The sequence below is a fragment of the Triplophysa dalaica genome, chromosome 6, assembly GCF_015846415.1.
Source record: "Triplophysa dalaica isolate WHDGS20190420 chromosome 6, ASM1584641v1, whole genome shotgun sequence".
Lineage (NCBI taxonomy): Eukaryota > Metazoa > Chordata > Actinopteri > Cypriniformes > Nemacheilidae > Triplophysa > Triplophysa dalaica.
In genome coordinates, this window is record NC_079547.1 from 3585333 (window position 1) to 3607273 (window position 21941).

The following is a 21941-nucleotide window of genomic DNA, read 5'->3' on the forward strand; positions in this document are numbered from 1 at the left end:
GTAATTTTTCCTACTATGGTAGTCAATGGTGGCCAAGAACTGTTTGTTTACAAACATCCTTCCTAATATCTTTCTCTGTGTTCAGCGGAACAAAGAAATTTATACAGATTTGTGACAAGTCAAGGGTGTGTAAATGATGACAATAATTTTTGGGTGAACTGTTCCTTTAAATATTATTTTGTAACGTAAGAGGAAGCAACTCGGTGACAATACTCCAAACACACATCTAAATCATCTCTCTCTCTGTCCCGGTGCTGTAAATGAGTTGGGCTAACCTCTCTGACCATGCTCTTTCCTGTCTCTGCTGAACCACACATCTCATGAAATATTTAATGTGCTCGGGAGTGACCGACCTCTCTTCTCCTCTTTTCTCCTCTCTTCTTCCTTCAATTCATTTTCTCTACCCGTCTATTTCACGATTCCTGTCCTGTCAAGTTCATCGCTGTAATCGGCCTGATCCTCTCGCCCACTGGGTTATTCTTAAAGAAACTATTTCGTCATTATTCACCCTCATGTTATTCCAAACCTATATGACTCTATTTATCGAAATAGTTAGATTCTGGTTTTGAGGAACATGAGAGTGAAACAATGATGACAGACTTCTTAATTTGGTTGAACTGTCCCTTTAAGACAGTGTGTTATTTATTTCACATCAGTGACATTTGCTCACATTCTCATATATGCCATTGACTCACAATTTTTGTATTTCATTAGATTCTACCAATGAAAAACAACTTAAATTATGGTCTAATACAGATTTAACACACGACTTCAGAAGGTTTGAAATTTCTGACGTCACATCCGGGCGCTGCCGATGACCTCAGACTGCAGGACACTCCATCCCATTTCATTCGTCCTTTTTGTATATGGTTTGGCATTCTAGAGCCACTAGATCTGGGGCCGGTGTCTTGTTTAATCAACACTGATGAATATTTGATGGTGTGGTGGTGAGCACAGGGGTGGCCCAGGACGGCTCTCTCATTATCTATACACACACACAGTCTGCGATACACACACAGCCTTTAAACCGTTAGCATGCACACAAAGTTTCAAACTTCGACTATAGACTAGAGCTGATGAATGTATCCATGCGTCCGTCGCTAGATCACGCTTATCCAGATTGAAATGTGACGACTGGATGAGTTTATAGTGACACAGTGTTGGCCCATGCTGTCAGATCTTGTTTGGGATGTGTTTCATGCATAATGTATCGCATTAGAGCTATCTTTACCTCTACGCGCAGACATCTGTGATCGATAAGCCATTCATTGGGATAAATGATCAGCTTCCTATTTTTCCCATGTAAAGATCTGTGGAGGACCTTAGCGGAGATGTTCGCTGTCACTCAACGGCCGATGGTGGCTGGTTAATTTTGATGCATTGGTATTAGAATCTAAAGTCAGATCTTTCAATTGTATGTGATTTCTTCATTAAGATGCAGTTATTTTATTATTTAGGACACTTTTCTGCTAAAATTCCAGAGGAGGAATTAAACAGACACAAATGAGTCAAAAGTTCACATTACAAGAGTAGCGATAAAATGTGTCATTTAATATTAAAATGAGTGAGTACATGGATCATTTAACTTGGAAATTTTGGTCTTGAAAGAGTTAAAAGTTGCAATTTTGACGTTTTTGCAGGATAAAAATCTAATAGGAGAAGTAAAAGTCTTCATTTAATCTCATCGCTGTTAATGAGAAACCATTGATAAAGAACCATGCTGTTTGTTTATGTGTTTTCTCTGAAGGCTGTTTACTGCAATGCCTTGAAGCATGATGGGGAATAAAATCCACGTGAAATGTGAAAATCCATAACTCTTATTTATTTACAGATGTTCCACATTGTTAAAAAACGATCTTGTCATACCAAAAAGAAAAACTTTTACATGGATTCTTTGGGCAACAAAACTCCATTTAAAGGGCCCATTTGGAAATAGTGTCAGCCAGAGTTGGTTTGTAAATATCTCCACGCTGTGGTGAAGAGGGATTTCGGGAACAAACGATGAACTCCGGAGGCAAAATGAGGATAATGATGAGGGGCGAGAGTGTTCAATAGAAGGTCAAAAAGTGCAAGGCCCGGGGCCACGAGAGCGTTAAAGAGACAGGATGAGAGAAGGCACTTGACATTTATACGGCCCTTCATAAAGAAACAGACTGACAGCTCCTCTAACGATCCAATGAGAGACTCAGAATACCTCACAATTCACACAAGCTTCAACCCGGAGCAGGATATTGTTTGGCAGAAAGAGCTTGCTGGCTCTTTAATTTCTGTCAGTTTGTTCTTGAAGGCTGCATTTGCTTTTGGAGTCAAGGTGTCTCTGATAGAGCAGCATTTGATGCACAGATAAATGCAGAGAGCAGAGCATGTTTTGATCTGCATAAATACTTTAACCTCCATTTCGTTCCTTGCTGCCACAGCGGTGAACGCTCTGGGTTGGGAAGCGGGAGGGGGTCAACCTTCCTTATCAAATATTTTTCTACTTAAATGATGGATTTATTAAACAAATAGGTTTTTGGTCTGACTCTGAACCCCTTGTGATTGAAATATGCCGTTGTGTCAACAGCCGGGAACCTCTCGACGCTGGAAGATCACTGAATAAATACAAGTTGGAAATGAACACAGATCCCGAGGATTCGCTCTCCAACCCCCTGTCTGACATTTCCGTCCACAGGCCATCCTTCATTGACATTGTTATAACCAATATAGAGCCGTGAATTGCCCTGGCTGCACGTGTGCTGCACGTGTTTCCCATCAACCACAATGCATTGGATGCTGGTGGCCAAATGACTAATACCGCCCATTAAAATGCATACATAATAATAATACACTTTTGTATAAATTCGATTTTTAAGTAGCCTACAAGAAATTGCATGCTCATATAATTACTAAATATATCTATAAATCTGTTCATTTTAGAAATAATTATAATCATAAAATTACAGTATATAGCGTAAAATAATATTGCAATTACTCGTTCTGCAATAACTAGGTGGCAGCGTGTGAATAACAGCAATATTGACGAAAAAATGTGTAATCTTATTTAATTCGGTGGATTGAAATTGTATTACACACAAATCCTAAAAGGCCAACGCTCGGCTATGAGTTCACTTGGAGTTCATTTTTCCTGTTAAAAAAACATATTCGTATAAACGTATTCATTTGGAATCTTTTTATTTCAAACTTTTTTCGTCCTATCAAACGTACGTGATCACAACGAGGATGTTCGTAATTTGAGCAGAAAGACACACGTTTCTGTTTATACGTGCATTTGCTGCATAAAGCGCATCAGAAACGGCTGTTGACGTCTTACATATTTAACTGATACCCATCGTTTGCCTTTTCTCTTTCAAATCCGTTTGTGTTTTGCTTGAAACGGGCTCCATGTTGTTTTTTGTTGTTTGCTGAACTTTGAGGGTGGGATGCTGTTGAGTTGTGTTGATGAAGCATCTCTTGATTAATAGATCCACGAGGCAAACCGGCTGACATATGGCTCATGAAGCAGCTGGGATCTGTACCTGCGGCATCCCCTCCGGCCATTAACATATTAGAGGCTTTAGAGCAGGCAGAAAGACAGCAGCACCCTAGAGCTGTTTGATATAGACTCTCAATAATGCATTATTCTTCAATCTGCGAGGGAGCTGTTCGTGGTGCTGAAATATGGTGCGTGCGCGCGTCCTCGCTTTTCGGAAAATGCAGCCAGAATGTAGTTTATCGCTCAGTTTTTTATGAATATAAAAAACAGATTTTTGCAAAACATAAGAGAGCATTGACAGACCAAAAGGAATTAGTGGACAATTTCAAAACTAAAAGATAATGACTACAGCTTTAGGCGCTGTGTAAAAGTGAATACGGGCAGTTATTCGTTTTATATAGTTTTTCTGATTTACGAATTTGTATCGATGCAGTAAAATTATATCGTCAATTTTAACATAGCCAGTTATTTAAATGTTACCACATTAGGATTATTGAGTTATTTTGGATTAATTTACAAAACATACAGCAGCCTCTTTTTTTGTTGACTATCAAGTCTCCAAAAGTCACCGTGTCAAATAAAAAATCAAATAACAGTCAAATAAAAAATACTACAATTAAGGTTGCTGCTGTTAGAAAATAAATCACACGACAAAATTTTAGTAAAGCATATGTTTAATGTAGCGAACGTTGGGGATTGCCGCCTTGTCTTATTCTAAACTAAAGCTGGAAACGAAAAATAAAAATAGCACTTGCTTAAAAAGCTGTCGAATTTAAGAGAGCATCGAATTTTGACTGGACGATTGAATTAAAAAAGTGCCAGTCAAATGATAGCATTCATTTTTACTATGAAGAAAATGTCCATATACTCACGCAACCGCGTTGCTGTCTTCGTTGCCAAAAGCCAAACAGAAACAATAAATGTGTCTTTCTCCAGTAGCACTGCAGCTGCGACCTGCTTTCATCAAGCGCTTCCCTGAAAAACCCCGATAGCTGTCTGAAAATATTGCATTTTATATCAGCAAAGCGCGATTAATATTGCATCACCTACATATAACATATCTTTTTTAAAGGCAGCAAAATGTAAACCTCCCACCCCTTCCTCTTATATTTTCTCCTCAATTTTACACCGCGAAAGACTTGCAATGTCGTTGTTCTTTATGAATAAACAAACTTATTAGACAAATTAGGAACCTTTCTTTAGTGTTAGGTCGTATCAAACGACTTCTTGTTTTTTAAACATACGTTTGCACTGTTGTTTGGAGACGGCCTGGTCTCAACCTTCATCAAATGTTTATCGTGAGTTTGATCCTATCTTGTGGTTCTGGGACGGATGTTATGCTCTTCGAAGTCAGAGAGATTTTGAATTCAAAATTACATTTAGGTGGAGTAGTAATGTAATTCTTATGTTACCTCATTTAGCAGACACGTACATGGCCAAAATACCATTTGTTTGACACGAAAGATCCCATTAGGCGCCGATAACAATTACTGAGGTTTTTAATTAGTGTCTTGTTGTATTTCGTTTATTAATTTTCCGAACCACAGAGCATGAATTATTTAATAAACCGTAGTAAGGGTATTTAAAATTAATGCTCAAGTAGAATAAGGCAGAAAATGGCATGACAGTTATGAAAATGTGTTGATTATTATTATTATTATTATTATGCAGCTAATAAATAAGCATATATTATTTATTAATACATGCGTTTAATAAATATTTCGTGAAACCAAATACTGATTTTATTTAGAGATCAGTTAAAATACGAAATGTGATGGTGAAAGACAAGTCTGTATAGTCTGGATTGCAGAACATAAAAATGATGGGAAATAATGTATAAATAATGTATGCCTTCTCTAGTAATGATTGCATATCAAACGTTCGCGTTTGTAAGAAAAATAAAGGAAAGAAAAGGTTTATGGATCTCCGGGAACAAAGTTTATTAGGTCAATTTCTCTCTCAGAAAACAAGGGAGGCTTACATTTTGCACCATTAAATTTACCCGAGTGTGACCCCATAGTATTCTTTTGGGAGAAGGGTATTTCATTTCAGTATGGCCTTTTAATTTTGCCACGTAATAGGAAACTAATGTACATATTACGAATTGTATTGTGCACTGAGTGCTATTTTAAAAAAAGAACAAAGGGATAGTTATAAAAATGTTCAAATAATTAATTTCAGTATAAAATTTACTTTCAATATTTTCCGTGATGTGTACCTGTAACTAAATTAGACTACAACTGTGTGGATACAGTGGCTGAATATGTGTCAAATAGGCCTGATAATTGAAGGTCTGTCTATCCATGCTGTTGAATGAGATTTTCATCCGAAACACCCCAATGACAGCCTTGACTTTGGTTTTCCATCGTTTATTTAGAAGATTTGCCGGGACTTGAGCCCCTGCAGCTGGATTTGGCTTACAGAATGGAGAAAAGTTTGGATGTTCAGATGGTAAGACAGCAGACTGTTGGACAGGTGCACAGGTATGACAAGAGTGAGACGTCTCGCGATGCGCACGTGTCCGCTGTTTGTAAACATACTTGTGCACAAAATTAAATCATTACTTACACAGCTTCTTTTTTCCCGAACAATTAACACGACAAACAACGTTGTGTTTTTATGTGAACACAGGTATTAAACAGTGACTTACACCATCCACAAAGGTCTACCAGTAGATACTCTATGTAGTGCTTGGTATTTTTTTTCTTTCGATGCATAGAATGTTTGCACTGCAAACCAAAGTATACAAACCAACGAACTCATATTGTAGGACAATTTCTTTGCAAGTATAATTATCTTAATCATGCGAGTGAACTAATATCCGCCACTAACATTTTCAAAGGAAAAGTTAACGCCGGAGGAAGAATTCAGATTTTCCACAAAATCAAAATAAATGTTGGGAAAATTGAGTTTTGCACGGTGAGCAAGTGTCATTTGTACGTATATTTATATATATACAAAAGCATGTGATATATCTAACCAATCTAAATAACATCAAATTTCAGTGCAATTTCAAGAAATACGAGCGGTGGCTGCCACCTTAATGTCTCATCAATTAAAAGGGACTTTCGAATACTTTCGTTTCCTTTCTGCTTTTAAATTCCGTATTAATAAGAGCAAACATTTGAAACACTGAACGATAACATTATCAGTAAGACTGTGATAAACTGGGTCTGCTTTTAACACATTTAATAATCAAAAATAGAGCAGTTCCCTATTACGCATGAATAAATACACAAATATGCTGAAAATAAATAAATTCATAAATAATAAATAAATAAATTAGTATAGAATTAAACTATGAGGTAATCCATAAATGGCTATTTTCATCATTTGAAATAAACGTCATTGTTGAAACAAATCTGGCTAAAACAAAGCTCGATTTAGCTCATTTAACAATGATATTTTTATAGTGACGATAGAAAGCATTGAACAACTGAAATGTAGTTCATATGGATTACCTGTTATTTGCATACTTTACATTCACCAGTACAGTGAAAAGAAAGAGAGCACGTGAGTTCTGAAATAAAACTGTAATAATCATATTTGTCGTGAGCACACGGATTTGAAAACTAGCACTGTCAAAGCGATGTTCCTTGGTCCCCAAAAAGTCAGTCCAACTCAGTGTTTTTTTTAGAAGTAGTCCATCAGTGGGCTGCAGAAAATTTCAACCTCTTTTGTTTTTGTCTTTGGTTGCAAAACCATACTCGCACCACGTTCTTTTTGAGGTCCAATTTTTCAGCTATAGCCGCGATTTTCTCCGAAGACGGTCGAGGCTGAACAGCAAAATAAGCCTCCAGAGATCGTTTCTCCGGAGCCGCTATGGAGGTCCGCTTGCGCTTCTTCTCGTTCCCGTTGAAAATGTCGGGTTTGTTCATTTTTTCTCGCTGCGCGCCCTCGGCCTCCTCCAACCACGCCTGAAGGATCGGTTTGAGCGCGATCATGTTGTTGTGAGACAGAGTTAGAGACTCGAACCGACAAATGGTACTTTGGCTCAGCGAGCCCACGCCCGGGATCTTGAGGTTCGCCAGCGCACCCCCCACGTCCGCCTGAGTCACACCGAGTTTGATCCTCCTCTGTTTGAAGCGTTCCGCGAACGCCTCCAGCTCCCTCGGGTCCGTGTCCGAGTCGTTTATGGAGGACAGTCCGTTGTTACAGAGTCCCGGTGCGCCCTGATGCGCACCGCCGTGGTGGCCCGGTAAGAGGCCGTGGTGGGTGAGCGGCGAGTTCATGTTCATAGCAGCCTGATGAGACAGGTGGGTCAAACCGTGCATGTGAGAGTGCGTGTGGGCCGAAGTGGAGATCAGACCACCACCGCCGCCCCCACCGCCGCCTCCGCCGGCTCCTTCGTGCGCGCTGGGCATCAGGGCCAGCGACGGGGAGGTGATATGGTCCATGAGGTCGGGCGGCTCGAGGTTCTGGTGGTGGTGATGATGATGATGGTGGTGGTGGTGGGCGAGGGGCACGGTGGAGGAGGACGAGCATGGCACGGTGTTCATAGTGTGGTACGTGGCGTCGGGCTTGAACGGGTGACTCTTGCTCTGGGACACAGCCATGTCTACGGCCGCCAGAGCCTCGGCGCGGGCCAGAAGCGTCTCGTCCAAACTGGCGAAGATGTTGCTCTGTAGCTGCAGTCGGGGAAAGAGAGAGAGAAAAGAAAGGAGATATGTCAGCTGGGGAATAGTGTTAACACATAACACACAGAATATCCCTTTTTAGAAGCTTCCAGTCATAAAATTAATACTTAAACGGGCGAAGTCTATGCCTTCAGTGAGCATGGCTTTAGTAAAGATCACAGACGTGCGGATGATTGCCGTGGAATACATAAAAAAAAACATTAAGGCAGTATGTGCCTCGCAGCGCTCCTTATTATTACGCGCTCCTGGCGCGCGGAGGAGAACCCGGGCGAGAACGAGAGAAGTTTGCTGCTCGTTTACCTGTGGAGTTTGTAGACATGCTCTCCTGATCGCCTCCGTGCTGGAGTGTAGAGTTGTGTACTTGTGCTCAGGTAAGGTGGGATGCATGGCGAAATGATGCTGTTTGCTGTTCATGGACATCATCTTTGCGAGTGATCCCGTCCGTATAAAGTGCACGAAAGGCTTGCAAAATACAAAACAAAAACAAATATACAATGATCCGGTTTCCTGTCCTCTTGTTCCCTGTCTTCGAGCAGTCAGGCGGATGCTGGAGTCGCCGGCTGCTTGATGGTAAAGCGGAGATGCCTGTAGTGCGTCTGAGTCTGTTTTGCTGCGCTGTGCGCGGATGAGGAGCGCTCTTACACCTGAGTCCCTCACATCTCGTCCGGCAGCCTCGCCTATTCTCGCGAGACGAGCCCGATTGAATTCTTTCTCGTCTTTGCCTCTCCCTCTTTCTGTCCTCGTCTCATCTCGTGTTTTGCCCGCCGAGAGAGGGAGGCGTCCACACCTGTGGATTCAGCGCGCATGCGTGCTGCACTGACGGGTTTGTGAGGCTTTGTAAAATTCGTAAAGTGGCTGTTTAATGCTTATGAATTTTGTTTTATTTATTTATTGGTTGTGCTTATTTAAACCTTAAATAGAACGGAAGCCTTTAACATGATCAGAGACGTAGTTTTTTAAATATTCATTAATATATGAATACAATTCATTTGTTGAAAATTGTATGGATAAACCAATTCTAAATGAATAGAATAAATATTTGAGTACAGGTCAATTTAAATACTGTAAAAATTATACAATACATCTTTACATTTTTTTGTCACATAAGACAACTGCTTATTCCTTTCATTTCTAAAAATGGTTGATATGAAAAATTGTACATTAAGGCCTTTCTTCATTTTAGACATATCAAAAGAAAATATGTACCAAAACATTACATATCTAAAAATCCTGTATTTAATAAAAAAATATATATATATGTACCAAAATATTTAATCCAATAATTTACAAAAAAATTAATCAACATTAAATTGATAGTTCAGGCTTATCAAAAGACTTGTGTCATATCTAATAATACATTTTAGCCTACTGATTGAAAGATATAAGTACTGCAAATATTTTAGCTTATAAGAAGAGTATTCAAACATCACTGATGTCTTTTTGGAGTCTTGATGTCACGCTGCGAGTTATTACACAGCTTTAACTATCATATATATTTCCCTAAACTCTAATCACTGTTTGAATTTTTCATTGGCCAACCCTTTTCTACTTGGAGCTAATGTAGTGTTAATACAGTAGGATTAATTCATTCTTAAAGAGACTTTGGATTTGTTTAGTCATGACAAGATAAACCTCCACTAAACAGAGAGACTAATAATAAAAGCACTGTGATTGTTGTGGTGACAAAAACCATGAAGTTCATTTAAAATTATGACTGTGTAGGTACAGTATGCACATTTGTATACTGTATTATATTTAAAAAAAAGCACTAGCATAAAATTAAAAAAACATTTCATTTCAAACTGGTTGCTGTGATTGAATTTATTGTTTTTACAGTTCAAATACAATGAATGAGATCTCTTCAATGCAAAAATATATGGACTCAATTCATAAGAAGGAATGTTTGATATTAGCACCTTCCTCGGCATACAGATGTTAAGGACTGCTGTCGCAATAATGAACAGCAAGGTAAATCTGTAAGAAAGTCCAGAGAGAACAGCGGTGGTCAAGAAAATATCTGCAATGTTTCTGCTTCTAACTTAGTTTTGAAAGTTTGGAGGGGCTGGAGATATCCGATCCTGTGGGACACTTGCGTTTGGTGGACTGCCCGGGATGTTCTGCAAAATCAACAAATGAAACTTTTTCCTCAGAAGTGTTAGCGGCATCACAGTTGTTCTCCTGCGTCGTTGATGTGGCCTGGTTCTCTCTTGCCGTTCCGGGATCAGCTAAGAGGTTGCTACAGAAATCCAGCTCTGGTATTTGTGTGGCATCAAAGGCTGGCGAGCATGATGAAGAGGATGCTATGGGAAGATGAGAGACCTGACCGCTGGAGCTCTCACCATCAGCCATCATAGAATCCAACTCAGAGATCTTGTTCAGATATGCCGCATCCATGCAAGCTTCGCTGTTTCCCGTCAGGTCCTCGGCCAAAGATGTGTTTTCAGACTGCTTGAACTTCTCTCCGTTTTCATCCGGCTGAGGAAGCTCAGGTGTGCCGTCCATCCAGCCCATACAGGAGGCCTCATTGTCAGAGTTCACAGAGGGTTTCTGATCGAAAGAAGCACCTGTGCTCACTTGGAAGGTTCTCGGGTTTTGGTTGACTGAGCTGGTTGAGGTCTGACAATCGTCAAAGCTGAGTCTTCTCAGGTACGTGAGAGGCTTGAGACCCAACTTCCTGTCACTGCAAACACCAGGACTCTTTAAGCTCAGAGATCTGAGAGCCGAGGAAGGAGTAGAGGGAACCGTAACATCCTTCTGAGGAGTCAAGGGCCCTTCTAAAATATCCACCCTTTGGCTCACATCGGATGTTGTCAGGAGGCGAGAGTGGTTGTTGGGGAGCTGTGTAGGCTCTTGGTCCAGATCTGTATAAACAGAAGTCTCTTCCATTTGACTCAAGCTCCTCCGCATCAGGGTAATTCTTTCAACTCCTCCATCTTCCGTTTCCCCAAACGCAGTGCTGGAGTGCACGGCCTCTTCAGATTGAGGTCCGTCCCTCTGGTTTTGGGATTCGAGTTCTTCGATGTACTTATCGCTGCGCTCTAGAGCTCTCCTCAGCTGGGCTACGTCCCGCTCATACTGGTGGATTTTAGCTTCCAGGGCTGCAACAGTATACCTGCCAAATCTCAATGGAGAACACAAACAAGCCCCTTGAAAACATGCATCTATTCATAAACAGTATGAAGAGGAAGATTCTGAGCACCTCGAAATCTTACGTAGCGCATCACATACGGAGTACTTACTTTTGTGGAGATCTGCTGTCAACTTCGGCTTTCAAACGCATATTTTCTTGGATTAGGTCAAAATTCTGTGACCGTAGAGTCTTGTTAGCCTGGGGGAAAGAAGCAGGTTGCTTTCAGAACGGTTATCTTTGTATTTTCAGGGAACTCATAAAGTCTGTGTTGTGCACAAAACACAAATAACACTATTTCCTGCACTTTCTGGGTTGTGGGAAACTTTATGTACAGTACAGAGAAACTCTGGGACCACAAATCAAAGTTTCAATGTTTATCTATAAAGTCATTGAATACGAAGAGATTAAACAGGTGTATTTACATAGAACAACTTAATTAAAGCTAGTGATACAAATAATACATTTGCATATTTCGTTAATAAAAAAGTAAACCCATGCATAGTTCTATTAATTATATTTAATCTGCCTTTATGCCATATAGGAGTTTGTTTTTGAACATCTTGACCCAAGTTAATTCCTAGTATCATTTTAAAAAGAACACACAATCGTACCTCTTTTAGTCTGTCGAGATCCTGGTTGACCTTCCAGTAGAGGTCATTGGCAGCTCTAAGCTTATTGGCCGACTCTTCGAGAACACTCGGGTCAACAGCGCTGCTGGTTTCAGTCTGAGGAACTGAGACGGAGGCTGGTTCCAGAGCTGTCTTGAGTTGCATCTCAAGGCTCAAGGCTTGGCTTTTCAAATCCTCGTTCTCCTTCAGAAGGGATTCGATTTCATCCTGTCGGACACATGATTCATAACCTCCTCAGCTGGTGTCTTTTATATAGACATGAGTTGAGACATTTTAAACTTGATTCAGCTTTTGAGTTTGTAACTTTTGGTTGAGGTCATCTATATTCCAGTGTACTGCAGAAAGTGGACAGTATTTTTTTCAGATGTTTGCTTGGTCTTGCTCTTCCAGAGAAATTGGCCCGAATACTGAGAACTTGTTCACATGGCAACATACACATTACTGTCCAATAGAATGTTCTTTAGAATTGCAGAGTTTCTTCACATGTTTTGCTTGTACTACATACAGTATTTTGCCAAGTGCTGTAGATCACCTGAGTGTTCTGTCTGTGTATACAAAGTATTTGTCTAGCTTGCATAGTATACATACACTGGAAGTTTGCCAGTCTGAACATGTTTTTTTATGAGCGAGGCTAAACTAAAGACTATTCAATGAAAATGCACTCGATATGCCCAACCCTAACTTCCGGTTTATTGAAACACATCAAAGAAAACTGCTTTTATCAAACCATTTTTCTAAGTCCAAGTACCTCATATTCCCGGAAAAGCAGCTCTCCTCGGGTCCTTCTGAGGCGTCTCTTTACAGAGCGGCTCTCGCTGGACTCACTATCAGCTGTTGCCCCTGTAAGCGCAAACATACACACACAATTAATATTCACTCTCTTTACATCCGACAGTTTAATCCTAGATGTCAAATAGTAAAACAACCCAAGTCACAGATTTGCAAAACCACAGTATTGTTATATTCCTAAGTATAATGTAAAATGTAAAAATGTACAATTGACGTTTTATTACCAATGATTTCTCTGCAGGGGTTTTCTGCTGTGATGGCCACTCTGCAGGTCGGGCACTGGCTGTTCTTCTCCAGCCAAACTTTAATGCAGGTGTTGCAGAACACGTGGTTGTTGCAACAAATGACCGGATGACGCACCTTTGATGCAATAGAGCAAAGCAACAGGTAAATGCCATGCCATGATGACATTATTACAATTCAGTGAACAGTAGAAAAATATTTGTTGGTTACAATGGGAGTGGTATTGGTTTTAATGGAAACTATAATTATGTTCTCTACTGGTGTTTGTTTGTATTGGGGTGATGTCTGGGAGAACCAATGGAACACCATTAAATCCTACGGGAATAAGACCGAAAACACACAACATATAGGAATTCTGTAAAGGTTGTAATGCTAACCAGCGAATAATCCATAGTGGTAAAGGAACCATTAGGTTTTTATCAGGGCAATGCTAATCATAAAGCGTATGGCTGCCAAGCAGAAAGTAATGTTTACTTTCATAGAATATAATTGAAACTAAATCTTTATTTTCTAAATTTTATTAGTGTTTTATTATGAAATATTAAAAAATGGTAAACTTAACGTATTAACTTAACGTGCGCCCTTAGTTACGTCATGTTTACACAAATATAGTAGTACTTAAGAGGGAGATCTTGAGCTTGCACTCTTAAAAACGAACTTTCTCTTATTTACTTTAATAAGCATATGCAGCCTCTTGCAGGCTTATATCGATCATTGACTAATAAAACGACCAAACACTAACTTTAGACATTCATTTCAGATCAAGTCTGAGATGCAACATGCAACAAACGCGTTTTAAAATGAAAGCTCGTTACCTTTCCTAGGCATATCTGGCAGGAAATCGGTAGAGTCAGAGAAAGAGTCACGTTTTGAAATGGATGAGACATGGTTTAGCTCTAAAATAAATAAAGGCATCAGATGTGAAACTCCATGATACAAAACTCCCTCCAGCAGACACAATAGCACGAGACTACGGCAAGCGCGGAGTACGAAAGTCGACTTCCTGCGGCACTGCGCTAACCAATCGGGGTATGACATCAAAGCACCGCGAGAGCGATTTGAAAGCTGTTGTCTTCTCGCGGGACTTTGGTGGGAAAGATCGAGCCCTCAGCGTTGCGCAGCTGAGGTCGAAGACGCGTGTTAATTTCAATAAACTTCATTTGTAATCTCACTAAAACAAGTCAAGGTGAAAATATTGTAGTTGTTACTGTATTGCAGTAGTTATAAACCCTTATCACCATGGTTTTATTCACGTGAAATAGTTCGTACAAAAAATAATTGTTCCTTCAGTTAGATAATAGTAAATTCGTGGCTACTCTTGTTTAAATAATTCGATTATGATTATAATTGTTAGTTCTTATAAAGCAAGTTACTTTCATTTATTTTAATTTAAATGATCATTTTAATAGCAGGACACCACAAACCACCATGGTGTATGAATACTTGTCAGACTCAATAAATAGTAAACTCGTTTTTGTTGTTATATTTTTTGTAAGATTTTTTAATGTGCCAACATGCATATGTCAATGTGTAAAAAAACAGATTGCATTAGTCCTTTCTCTTCTTTCAGTTTAGGATCTGCCATTTGTTTCAATAATTGTATCACAATAATGTAGACGGTTAGTTTTTTTTATTCATTTTTATTAGATCTCATAATTCATTGGTCATTGCAAATGATGGGTTTATTATCCCATGGCAGAGCCAGCGGCCGGGCGCTTGTGACATAACTTCATTAGCATCGAACTGATGCAAAACAATGTTGTACATTGATTGCATCAAGCAGACTATTGGTACTGCGACTACATTACTGTCATTTGTTGCAAGTCTTTCATGTCAACACACCCAACGGAGACTCGACTTTGTCTAGACTACGAATAGTCTACCTGTAGGCCTCTAGCTTTCGGCCCGAGACTCAAAATTAGACACAACATATGCATTAGTGGTGAGTGTGAGCAGGGAAAATACTGCTGAGTGTGCTTTTACATACAGTTATGATATAAATCTGCCTCGTTTTCTAATTTTAAACGCCCCCACATCCATTTTGCCTTCTTTAATGGAGATAAGCGTACACAATGCACGCACAAAATCGCTTGCTGCTGACTGTTTTCGTAAGTTAAACTAGGCTGTGCCAACAAGCCATGTCCATGTCATCATAAAGTCCCACGTGAAATGATTCACACAGTGGACTGAACACCTCATCATCACATGAATCTACAAAAAGCATTGAATCACTGATGAGCCAAAAATAAAAAAGTAGCATCATGTCTTCTATTTTTAGAAAACAGCATAGATTTCAATATGAAGTTTGCACATTTGGTATACACTTATCCAAAGCTACTCACAGTGCATTCAAAGCATACATTTTTATAAGTATGCATCTTCCTTGTATGTATAGTATACAGCAAACCCACAACCTAGCACATTGCTACAAACTGAGCTACAGGATAACATATTGTGCATTTAAAGGGATAGTTCGCCCACAAAATGAAAATTTCATCATCATGTACTCACCCTCAAGTTGTTTCAAACCTGTATACATTTCTTAGTTTTATTGAACACAGAAGAAGATATTTGGATGAATGAAGGAAGCCAAACAGTTCTGGGGCACCATTGACGTCCGTAGTGGTATTGTTTTTACAATGGATGTCAATAATGCCACAGAATTTTTTTGTAACAAAATCTCCTCTAAATAGCTTTCTTTGTGTTTAACAGAAAATCAAAAGGTATACAGGTTTGGAACAGCTGGAGGGTGAGTCTGTGAATTTTCATTTGTGAATAAACTACTGTTCAAGCAATTTAAGTCATGATTAATGTTTGACTTTATATTTCAATTCAGTGAGAATTATGAATTTAAAGAATTATGATTACTATTACTATTGCTTATACTTAAACTAAGCCATGTTAACACAAGTAACTTTCATTCACCTACGGTACTGATAAAAAACTATGCCTTAAATGCTTTAGATAAAACCGTCTGCCAAATGCATGTACTTGTGTTCATTTTATTTCCTGGCAAATAATAATACGGACCAGATAAATCCCATAGACTTTCATTGATGAGTTGAAACTTTTACTCAGTCAAAACATCATTCCAACCAAAAAGCAACATGCTAAAAACAACTTCACCTCACATCTTAACCACTACACACAGTACTATCAACCGCTTTTCACATGTTCAGCTTAGCATGAGCGAATATTCACATATTCTTTAGAAAATGTACAGCTGCGGTTCAAATTATATTCAGTTCTGCTCCCCCTCCCATCGCTCTAAAGATCGTATTTTGCCCACATATGCTTCAGACAATGGTTTGTAATCTTTCCCTCATTAATTGGTGACAGTCAATTAATCACAGTTGGTTGAGGACTCCGGCGTCTATTGATCTCGTCGGAGGCCTTATTTATCATCCCCTAAATGACACAGATCGGCACATTTGCCTTGGCTGGGTAATGGAGGGTGGAGAGCCAATGACCCGTGTGTCGGGCCTACATGTGTCCCATGCTCCCCCATTGTGAAATGGCATATTTACCATTTAGCCAGGAAAGGTTTAGACTGCCCTAAGAGCAGGGTGGTGGGACGGGCCTTGCTCCGCTGTTCGGCTGACCTTTACTGTTTAAAGCTTAATCACTGACAAATGCTTACATTAATTAGCCTGCCCTCTCTCTCTCTTTCTCTTGCTCTCTTTCTCCCGCCCACCTGATCCCACAGACACACACACACCAGTGTCATGGCAATGGCTTTTGCCTCACCGGCTAAACGGAGCGATATGAGCACATCTCAAGCATATTAAGACACTTTCCTCCGCCCTCCCGCAGACTTCATGTATTGATTAGCGCGGCCCCTGACCGCGATCGCCGCGGTGTGAGAGAGCATGTCATGGAGATGAGGGGCCCCCGGTGTCCGCGGGGGTCTTTCCTAAGCCCCAGCTCTCTCTCTGCAGTCGAGCAACTCCGCAGAGCTCCAGATGCCCCCTCCACCACGCAGCCGCGCGCTCGTTGCCCTTTCACAACCCTGCCCTCTAAAAGTCGGAATGGTATCCGGTCCTTTACGTTTCGTGGATTGAAGCTCACGGCAGCTGGGTAATAACTGTTAGAAGGCGCGCAAAGAAGACAAAAGGCCTGTAGGGGTCGTGCAATAAAGGTGATGTGTGTGATTTTTCAGACGTTGGAATATTTCCTCCTATACTTGTGACAGTCATAAGCGAGCCACTCGTAGGATGATTCCTCAGAAAGTGCAAACATTGTTTGATAAGAAATGTCGTTTTTTGTGGTATTGGTCGGGTTTATTTAGTTCTAATTCAAATTTATTTCTATAATGCTTTTCACAATTTTTGTTTGTTTTGTTACAGCCTATAGCCTAACAGCAAAATATATCACTGCTTTCATGTCTTCATATTTCGTGATTTTTATTTTCTCTCATAAATCATTATTTTTAGTCAACGTTTATGTTTGTCACTGGGTTTTGCAAATATCTAACCAATAAAATGTATTAAAAAGTGCTTGCCAACTTTGACAACACAGTATTGTAACAGCACATTGTTTGTGCACATTTGTGATGATTTTGCGTGACATAATTGAAAGGGACAACACAAGTTGAGTTAAAAACTAACACAAAATGTGTTGTCCCATAAATAACACAGAGATGTCTTCAGTTTGTGTTATGTATGTTGTCCTTAACTAAATTCAAAATGTGTAATACACGGTAATAGTTTATTGTATTTGTTTGCATTTTAAAAATATTTTAATTATCAACAAGTTATTAAAATTTCCATAATACACACAGTTTTGTCCAATCTCATATTAATCTTGAGTACCTATAGAGTATTATGGCATACTTTGTATATTTAAAGAGTATTTGGTTAATTTTTTTTTTCAAATAGATACAGCTGTACGATTATTTCCAGAAAAATACGACCACCTGGCGTTGTGCGGGGGGGGGGGAACTAAGTCACGAGCATACAGTACCCTACATCATCGCATTATCCCTGCATAACTTTTGATTCACAATAAGTTTGTGTTGTTTACATTATGCATCTACGCGCCTTATTTCATAACGTGACATGTAAAAACCGGAAGTATGTTAAACGCTTGTCCGGTCAATGCTCTAGCTCTGTTCACTACACAGATTAGTTCCAGAAACCAGAAGAAGTTATGCATGTAGCGCTCCCTTTATGCTGATTTGTCTAACATATATCAGACTTTGATAATACATAAATCGCTCAAAAAACTGTGTTTTTGTTATGTTTTTTTACAACACCCAGTAAATAAATCGGACAACATATGCTACTTTTGTTTTTGGTGAATAAAATGAATGCCTGTGAGAAAACAAACTGAATGAATGGCAATGGCAGCAGTGTGGCCGGAAAAAGTTTTCCCCTACTTCCGTTCTCTGTCGCCATTTTGTGAAATAGGCGTATTGCCAAGAAAACACAGATATGACTTAGTTTTACTTACCTCATCCGGTTCATGTCTGGCATCTTTTAGTGCTGGGACCGCTTCATCTATCAGTTTCAAACGATCTGCAAATCCAGCTCTATATCCACCGTTTATTTAACATCCATCACTGAAATGCCATGAACAATCAGACACGCCTAAGCTTCACTATTTCGAGAGTAACGAGCTGCAGCTACAGGCCCACAAGCCCACGCAGCCAATCTTAATGGTAAGTGGGTCTCGCTCATCGGTTGGTGAGTGGACGGGCTATTTCTTTCGCCTTGCCGTGCTTTTCCGGGAGAATTGCCCAATAAAAAGAATAGGAACCCTGTTAAGAAACAGTGATCCAGACTTATAAAAAACTTTCTGAAACAAGTTGTAGTGCTGGGGGAGTGTATCAAGAAATACTACGTCATACGTCCAATTCATTCTTTGACAAGCTGACCCTGTAAAGCATGAGAAGCATGCATGTTTAACATTGTAAATCAGTCAGAATGCATGAAACACCATTTAAGTTATTAACAAATCTATTATGGTTTTAAAATTGAGATGAATATAAAAAATATAAATATAGTGGGATACAAACGATATACAATATCAAAAATCGTGCAAACAGAACGTAAGACCACGTCCTGTGTGAACAGTCCCTGATTCAAGTGTGGTTGCTCTGCCACGGGCCATATGCAAAATGAATACATGCACTTCATAATGGAGAGAGAGAAAGGAAGCCACTCCAATTATAAGTATCAAAGTCTATTCTCTAGCTGTGCCACCACCCACTTCCTCCCTCTCTCTCTTTCTCTCATATTTATATGCCTCCGCGGGTGCTGTTTTAGTGGTGGGCTATGCGACGCGGTGCAGAGCGGAGCAGCGTGCAGTGATTTTATTGCATTGCCTACAGGCTGGTTCAGCCGCACGATACTCTCGTTCTACACCCCCCCCCCCTTCATGGTGCAGATGAGGCTCCACTCAGCCTGAGAGAGACCCTTCTTCTAGTATTCTCTCTCTAGGGGCCCTGGGAACCGAGGGTGGATTATTATGGAAATATTATCATCCACTGGCCCCTAAGAAGCACAGCTAGGCATCGTGGGTAGGGCCGACATTTACGTCAGAGAAAAGATGAGATTGGCACACATCACGTACAACATGATTAATATGTGACGCTGGGTGAAATGCAAAAAAACTTTGTATGCTCAACCTATATAAAGTTATGTGTCGAAATGACCTTGATAAATTTTGTACTTTTTGCCTCCGGTGTTAATACGGCTCGCGAGCAGGTATATCTTATGGGACATGTGTAAATAAGACTGTAAATACATTTCCATCTCAACTATTTTATGTTCACCCGCGTGTTGCGCTTTGGAAGATTTTTGCTGGTGTTTAATGATGTAATGTTGTGTTACAGTGCTGTAGTAAATGTTAGCGGTTTGGGTCCTGTAGAGGGACGGATGGCGTGTATGTACAGTATCAATCATAGTGTCCGGTCCGAACGCTGACCAGACTCTGAGTGATTGCGTTTAGTTCCCTACGAGATATTTCTGCCATTCTTGTTATCAGATTAACCCCCCCACTGAGACTTATCATTCACTGCCCAATAAACGGGGTCAGTCTCATCCGTCAAATTACTGTAGTCAAGCCTTCTGTCTCAATCTCTTTCACTCGTTTAAGGATAACTGTTCAAACGCCTTATTCATGTCAATAAAACCAAGTTATAAAATCTCACTTCATGATGTAGTTCTATTTTTAGAATAACTTATTCTCTTGTGTAAAACAGGTACATGCCTGGTGAAATTTGTCACAGTGATCCATTAAATATGAATAAAACCTCATTAACTTTTGCTAAACCAGAGCGTTCTTTATTATTATCTCTTTCTTTTGACATCACTTCCTCCTTATAAGAAAAATCGCTGATGAGATCTCCGTCTCCTTTACGTATTTCAACCAGGCATCAGTGAGATTAAATGGAAAGAAATTTATGTCATATCAGACATTTCTGGTGGGAGGAAGAGTTCCAGAAGAGATGTCAACAATATCTCAAACTAAGCACAGATTTGTCAAGTCTGTAATCACAAATCAATATTATTGGAGATCTCAATATGAAGTCAAACATTTCCCATCAAATTTAACTACATAAAGATAATTTTAACCAATATAGATTAATTGACAATTTTTTTGCATTTGAACAATTGCTAATTTGCCTCTTTTTTATTCCTCCAAAGTAATTGTAGGAAAAACATCTAAAACCAAGTTGATACTTGAATGAATCACAGAACTTCATAAAATCTTGTGAGCTATGAAAGAGCAACCAAATAAAGTTTTTTTTCTGGATCTTTATATTGAATTTCATGAGGGCACCAGGATCTATCAGTCAACGATGTGATCTGTCGAACCCGTCAATTGAAAATGTAATGTAACTGCGTTCATAAACACAAAACCCCCAAACTGAGAAAAGTCAGAACCAATCATTTTTAATTGCGGCCGCATGGCAGGCGCGTGGGCACGCAGAGAACACGCCTCCTGTAATCAAACACACACTCTCGACATAAGAACTTATTAATTATTAGTGCCTGCTTGACTTCATATTGTGCTGCCGGTGGCCTGGTCAAAGATTATAATTACCACTTTGCTGTTTGTATCGTATTCATCTCGGCTTGCCGGTGGTACTGTATTACTCTCAGCATCTCCCTCTCTCTCCGTCTCTCTCTCTCTCCCTCGCCCGTACACAAGACCAAAAGTGCAGGCACATCATTTATTGATAAGACAAAAAGAATGTAATGAAATTATCAATGTTCTTGAATTAATTATGAACATGATTAAGAAAGCTAAAATCTCAGGAGCCGAGATCTCATTACCCATTCTGTCCCAGGGATTGCTTTCATTCCGGGAGACGCAGTAGAAGCCGTCCGCCCGGCCCGGCTCGGGCACTCCTCTCTCGCCCCTGCACGGAGCTCATCTCGGCTCCTGTGTCCCGACCCTCTGATTTATCTTCTACCGGCTCAGTGGCCTACGACGGTCCGATGCCCCGGAGCCAAAGAGATCTACGACCGTTTGCGCGCCGAAAGGTCCTGACCTTCCCCCCAGACGTCAGTTTCTCTCGGGAGGTAAGAGACACAAACGGGTTTTACCGGAGTGCAGCTGCCCAGCTGGACTTTAGTTTGGTGTTTGTACAATTTTCTTTGTAGACGTGGGAGATGGCTTTTAAAACTGTAATTGGTGTGATAAGTGTGCGGCGCGTGCCGATTCTTCTGTCCTGGATAATGACTCTCCTGAACTGCAGTGGACAAACTTTTGCTCAGAGCTTTATGAAGCTGCTTTGCGTCTGTGTGTTTGTTGCTTGATTTGGATGTTTTTACGTTTATTTAAACTGTTTCGAAAGTATGGGGTTCATCAGAATCTTAAAGAAAAATGATTTGATGGAGTATAACATAATGAACGGTTACATCTAAGGCCACAGAATTTGATGACTCTAATGACTGCTTTGACTGAAACAATTTCAGATATATTCAAATTCACGGTTATCAAAAATCTTTTCAGTCATAATAATAAATGATCTATAGTACATTATTGTTCGAAGATGAAACTGACATGCTTTATGTGAAAAGACAATTATA

General features: G+C 39.9%; 2 protein-coding genes and 1 long non-coding RNA gene across 3 annotated transcripts in view; 1 reads left to right on the forward strand and 2 right to left on the reverse strand.

Annotated features, from left to right (window-relative positions):
* The window catches only part of LOC130424723 (uncharacterized), a 52681-nt gene extending 31289 nt beyond the window's left edge, over window positions 1-21392 (forward strand). Inside the window, exons 2-3 of the long non-coding RNA XR_008906970.1 lie at window positions 12899-13044; window positions 21197-21392. This is a non-coding gene — a long non-coding RNA (uncharacterized LOC130424723). The remainder of the gene's footprint in view (window positions 1-12898; window positions 13045-21196) is intronic.
* On the reverse strand, window positions 6776-8610 carry pou4f1 (POU class 4 homeobox 1). Its single transcript, XM_056750613.1, has 2 exons — window positions 8410-8610; window positions 6776-8100 (listed from the first exon to the last, which is right to left on the reverse strand). Exons 1-2 carry the CDS (start codon window positions 8530-8532, stop codon window positions 7120-7122), a joined length of 1104 nt encoding a protein of 367 aa, XP_056606591.1. The 5' UTR covers window positions 8533-8610; the 3' UTR covers window positions 6776-7119.
* On the reverse strand, window positions 9939-13858 carry obi1 (ORC ubiquitin ligase 1). The gene is made up of 6 exons (XM_056750612.1): window positions 13716-13858; window positions 12882-13017; window positions 12617-12708; window positions 11851-12075; window positions 11349-11437; window positions 9939-11230 (listed from the first exon to the last, which is right to left on the reverse strand). Exons 1-6 carry the CDS (start codon window positions 13785-13787, stop codon window positions 10144-10146), a joined length of 1701 nt encoding a protein of 566 aa, XP_056606590.1. The 5' UTR covers window positions 13788-13858; the 3' UTR covers window positions 9939-10143.
* Window positions 21393-21941: the final 549 nt, after the last annotated feature.